The following is a 6000-nucleotide window of genomic DNA, read 5'->3' on the forward strand; positions in this document are numbered from 1 at the left end:
CGGGACAATATTATTGGCACCTTCTAGAAGTGGTTAGAAATAATTAGATTTCAAGCAGGTGATTCTCATATATATTGGAATTGAACTCAGCTGTGGTGAGTTGAAGGTTCCTGCAGTATAAACATCATGTATTCAACCAGATTGAATAGAGAAAAGGACTCATTTTCCTGTTGTACCACTGTGTGTACCGCAATGAGCATGGAGAAAAGAAAGAAAACCGGAGTATTATCTGAGGTCAGACACACCATTGTAGCCAAGCATGGACAATCTCTAGGCTACAAGTCCATCTCCAAAGACCTTGATGGTCCTGTTTCCACCGTATGTAATGTCATCAAGAAGTTTAAGGCCCCTGCCACTGTAGCCAACCACACTGGATGTGGACGCAAGAGAGAACTTGATGGAAGATTGCAGTGAAGGATTGTTTGAATGGTGGAGAAAGCACTGCGGTCAACTGCCACACAGATTCAAGCTGAACTTCAGACACAAGGTATGACAGTTTCAACTTGCACCATCCGTCGCCAACGCAATGAAAGGGGGTTATATGGTAGGAGACCCAGGAGGACCCCACTTCTGAGAGACAGACATAAGAAAGCCAGACTGCAATTTGATAAAACACACCTGAGCATGCCCAAATCCTTCTAGGAGAATGTCCTGTGGACAGATGAGACCAAATGAGAGGTTTTTGGTAAAGCACACCGTTTCTATGTTTACAGAAAACAAAATGAAGCTTTCAAAGAAAAGAACACATTCACTACAGTCAAACATGGTGGTTCAGTGATGTTTTGGGGTTGCTTTGCTGCCTCTGGTGTTAGGTGCCTTGAACGTGTGCATGGCATCATGAAATCAGCTGAATACCAAGGTATTTTGGAATGCAATATTAAAACCAGTGTCAAAAAGCTGAGTCACGATCGAAGTTCATGGGTCTTCCAACAGGACAATGACCCCAAACACACTTCAAAAAGCCTGCACACCCAGTAGCTCTTTCCACCTCTGGACTAATGGCTAGGCGCTGTTCCATACTCTGTCTACTTCCACAGCCATGCTAGACATGTGCATGGTTCAATGGTTCAAGACAAAATGCTGGACTGTTCTGAAGTGGCCAACAATGAGTCCAGATCTAAATCCCATTGAAAACTTGTGGAGAGATCTGAAAACAGCAGTTAGGAGAAGGCACCCTTCTAATCTGGGAGAACTGGAGCAGTTTGTACAAGAGTGGGCCAAACTGCTAGTAAAGAGGTGCAGGAAGTTGATTGCTGGTTATAGGAAGCACATGATTGCAGTTATTTTTACCAAAGGCTGTACTGTCAAATATTAAGTAGGGTGTCAATTTTGTCAATGCCATTTCTGTTTATTTTCTGATTTTAATGGATATATTAACTTCTGAATCAAAAACAAAGGTTCTGTAATATTAACAGTGAAATAAAGAAGTGTGTAGACGATGTTCAATTTCAACATATTTTTAGGGAAAATTGTGAGTTACTTAAAGTGCAAGGGTGCCAATATTTTTGACCACCACTGTCAGTGCATTCGGGAAGTATTCAGACCCCTTGACGTTTTCCTCACAGCCTTATTCTTAAATATATTAAATTAAAATCTACACAATGATAAAGCACATTTTAAAAATAAAAATAAAATTAAAATAAAATTAAAATAAAATTAAAATAAAAAACAAAAATGCCTTATTTACATAAGTATTCAGACCCTTTGCAATGAAGTTGAGCTTAGGTGAATCCTGTTTCCATTGATCACCCTTGATGTTTCTACAACTTAACTGGAGTCCACCTGTGGTAAATTCAATTGATTGGACATGATTTGGAAAGGCACACACCTGTATAAGGTGCCACAGTTGACTGTGCATGTCAGAGCAAAAACCAAGTCATGAGGTCGAAGGAATTGTCCGTAGAGCTTCGACACTGAATTGTGTCGAGGCACAGATCTGGGGAAGGGTACCAAAAAATGTCTGCAGCATTGAAGGTCCCCAAAAACACAGTGGCCTCCATCGTTCTTAAATGGAAGAAGTTTGGAACCACCAAGACTTTCCTTAGAGCTGGCCACCCTGCCAAAATGAGCAATCGTGGGAGAAGGGCCTTGGTCAGGGAGGTGACCAAGAACCCGACGATCACTCTGACAGAGCTCCTCTGTGGAGATGAGAGAAACTTCCAGAAGGACAACCATCTATGCAGCACTCTACCAAGCAGGCCTTTATGGTAGAGTAGCCAGACGGAAGCCACTCCTCAGTAAAAGGCACATGACAGCTTTTTTGGAGTTTGCCAAAAGGCACCTAAAGGACTATCAGACCATGAGAAACAAGACTCTCTGGTCTGATGAAACCAAGATTGAACTCTTTGGCCTGATTGCCAAGCATCACATTTGGAGGAAACCTGGCACCATCCCTATGGTGAAGCATGGTGGTGGCAGCATCATGCTGTAAGGATGTTTTTCAGAGGCAGGGACTGGGAAACTAGTCAGGATCCAAGGAAAGATGAACGGAGCAAGGTACAGAGAGATCCTTGATGAATACCTGCTCCAGAGCACTCAGACTGGGCTGAAGGTTCACCTTCCAACAAGACTACGACCCCTAAGCACACAGCCAAGACAATGCAACAGTGGCTTTGGGACAAGTCTGTGAATGTCCTTGAGTTGTCCAGCCAGAGCCCGGACATCTCTGGAGAGACCTGAAAATAGCTGTGCAGCGACACTCCACTTCCAACTTGACAGAGCTTGAGACGATCTGCAGAGAAGAATGGGAGAAATGCCCCAAATACAGGTGTGCCAAGCTTGTTAACGTCATACCCAAGAAGACTCGAGGCTGTAATCACTGGCAAAGGTGTTTCAACAATGTACTGAGTAAAGGGTCTGAATACTTAAGTAAATGTGATATTTCCGTTTTTTTATACATTGATACATTTTTATACATTTCTAAAAACCTGTTTCTGCTTTGTCATTAAGGGGTATTGTGTGTAGATTGATGAGGGGAAAATATTTTTTAAATCAATTTTAGAATGAGGCTGTAAAGTAACAAAATGTGGAAAAGGTGAAGGGGTCTGAATACTTTCCGAATGCACTGTACATATATTTTCTCACCCCTACAGCTCACACACACACCGCTGAAGTACTCACAGGCTGGTACTGATGGTGCCATTCCCAGAGACAAGAGTCCTGAGGCAGAAGAGTGCTGTAGGTGGGGTAGACTCCCAGCAGGGCCATGGAGCTAGAGGGCTGCTCCTCCTCGCAGCCCTCCTCACCCTCACCCTGGCTGGGGACCATACCCTGGGCCAGCCCCTGGGCCCATCCTCCACATACCTCTTCCTCTACCAGCCCTGGCCCTAAATGCGTCCAGGGAGAGGGATAGAGGCCAGAGAGGGTGGGGTCCCCTTCCTCTCCCAGCAGTTCTGACACCATGTCTATCATGCCCCCTTCCTCGACCTGTCCTCTCACCCCCATGGTGTCCATGTCCGTGGTGACAGCCAGTGACCCCTGACCCAGGAACTGTATCTGGTAAGAGGGGGTCGAGGCGTAAACGTCAATCTGATCAGGCTCCACCCCCAGCACTCCCACCAACAAATAGGAATCTGCCGTTGTTGCATCGTCTACAGGGTAGTCCACATCTGAGCAGTCATTGCCGTGGGGAACAAACTTCAGGGGTTCATCAAATGGGCTGAATCCAAATGTCACAGGGGGGAAAACAGGGGTGACAAACACACTGTCATTTGTTGCTATATTACTACACTCAGTGACCTCAGGGAGTGTCCCTAAACTACTGTCAGACTGTGTTCCTACACTACACACGCTACTGAGGCTGTCTGTTGCAACACATTCCTCTAGGAGGGATATTCTATTCTCAGTGTGTATCTCTGCCCTTTCATCCGCATGTGTTCCGTCCTCTGCATGTGTTCCGTCCTCTGCATGTGTTCCGTCCTCTGCATGTGTTCCGTCCTCTGCGTGTGTTCTGTCCTCCGCGTGTGTTCTGTCCTCCGCGTATGTTCCGTCCTCCGCGTGTGTTCCGTCCTCCGCGTGTGTTCTGTCCTCCGCGTGTGTTCTGTTCTCCGTGTGTGTTCTGTCCTCTGTGTGTGTTCCGTCCTCCGCGTGTGTTCCGTCCTCCGCGTGTGTTCCGTCCTCCGTGTGTGTTCCGTCCTCCGCGTGTGTTCTGTCCTCCGCGTGTGTTCCGTCCTCCGTGTGTGTTCCGTCCTCCGTGTGTGTTCTGTCCTCCGTGTGTGTTCCGTCCTCCTTGTTTGTTCTGTCCTCCGTGTTTGTTCTGTCCTCCGTGTGTGTTCCGTCCTCCGTGTGTGTTCTGTCCTCCGCGTGTGTTCCGTCCTCCGCGTGTGTTCTGTCCTCCGTGTGTGTTCTGTCCTCCGTGTGTGTTCTGTCCTCCGTGTGTGTTCCGTCCTCCGCGTGTGTTCCGTCCTCCGCGTGTGTTCCGTCCTCCGCGTGTGTTCCGTCCTCCGCGTGTGTTCCGTCCTCCGCGTGTGTTCCGTCCTCCGTGTGTGTTCCGTCCTCCGTGTTTGTTCTGTCCTCCGTGTTTGTTCTGTCCTCTGTGTGTGTTCCGTCCTCTGTATGTGTTCCGTCCTCCGTGTGTGTTCCGTCCTCCGCGTGTGTTCCGTCCTCCGCGTGTGTTCTGTCCTCCGTGTGTGTTCCGTCCTCCGTGTTTGTTCTGCCCTCCGTGTTTGTTCTGTCCTCCGTGTGTGTTCCGTCCTCCGTGTGTGTTCCGTCCTCCGTGTGTGTTCCGTCCTCCGCGTGTGTTCCGTCCTCCGTGTGTGTTCCGTCCTCCGCGTGTGTTCTGTCCTCCGCGTGTGTTCTGTCCTCCGTGTGTGTTCTGTCTCCTGTGTTCTTCTCAGACAGGTTTCTGCAGTCAGTGGGTTCAGTTCCTCCCTCTGAACTCAACCTCCTATCTCTCCATTCTGAACCTATTGAAAGGAAATGGGACAAGGAGGATGGAGGACCTTTGCAGGGCTGTAAGTGAGTGTCCCCACTAGGCAGGTCCTGAGGGACGGGAGTAGAGCCTCCACTTTCCTCAGAGAGATGGCTGCTCTCTCTTGTGGGGTGACTGGTGATGGCAGCCATTTCCTGCCAGTGTTTCTGTTCCACACTGGTTTCCGGCTCCTTCTCTGTTGCTGCAGACCTTCCCACTATATCCTGAGCCTGGACTGGCCAATCAGTGAGCTCTGAGTCATCAACAGGGCTTCTGTTATTTCCAGTAGGTTTTACATCATCCCTATCAGGTCTCCCAGCATACACATGTGTTGTGTTTTGATCAGGCTTGGCGTTGCTGTCAGAAGTAATATCATACTGATCAGGTTTTGTTCCAACTTCATGTTCCATATCCACTGGTCTAAGGTCAGATTTGAATGAGTGGACAGTAAAGTCCATGGGTAGAGACACTGCGTAAACTGGATAGACTGTGGATAGTGAAGAGAGTGTGGAGACTGGTGATACCTCTGTTAGTGTGGTTTCCAGTGTGCTGCTGAGTATGGTCTCCTCCTCCTCCTCCTCCTCCTCCTCTGTCTCTCCTTTCAGCCCCTCACTGATCATCCTCACTGAGACAGCTTGGTATACCTCAATCCTCTCCATCTCCTCTACACATGTGGCCCCATCCACTGCCCCAAGCAGGGGGCTGGAGTTGGGGCTAGAGCTAAGGCTGGGGCTGTGTGTGAGCTGCTCCTCTGTAAGGGTAGGGTTAGGAGGGCAGGGGTATGTGGTGGTGGGAGTATTGTTTTGAGTATCATGGAGGTTCAAATCACTCTTTGTGTTTTCTCCTTCCTGGCTGCTATCAACAGTCTTCACTGTGGACAAAAGACCTGTCTTAACACACACATTCTCGTCCTTCACACACACACTCTCCTCCTGGCATGATGTCAGCTCAAGTATGTCTGGATCTGTAATGTCTCCAGTTAGTGCTGGGGTCCTGGTGTCTCCGGGGGTGATGGAGTTGTCCTGTTGTGAAGTCTGAGGGTCCTCATAGCTTCTCCAGAGAAGGTCCGGCAGAACAGGTGCCTTGGGGGG

The 6000-nt window shown here is 48.4% G+C and overlaps 1 protein-coding gene across 1 annotated transcript in view; it reads right to left on the bottom strand.

The window, feature by feature from the left end:
• Nucleotides 1-5459, bottom strand: part of LOC135522784 (uncharacterized) — a 21382-nt gene extending 15923 nt beyond the window's left edge. The window contains exon 1 of the mRNA XM_064949377.1: nucleotides 3121-5459. Coding sequence (XP_064805449.1) covers nucleotides 3121-5367 — 2247 coding nt within the window. The 5' untranslated portion in view covers nucleotides 5368-5459. The remainder of the gene's footprint in view (nucleotides 1-3120) is intronic.
• Between the last annotated feature and the right edge of the window lie 541 nt (nucleotides 5460-6000).

This window comes from Oncorhynchus masou, chromosome 30 (assembly GCF_036934945.1).
Source record: "Oncorhynchus masou masou isolate Uvic2021 chromosome 30, UVic_Omas_1.1, whole genome shotgun sequence".
NCBI classification, from domain to species: Eukaryota; Metazoa; Chordata; class Actinopteri; order Salmoniformes; family Salmonidae; genus Oncorhynchus; species Oncorhynchus masou.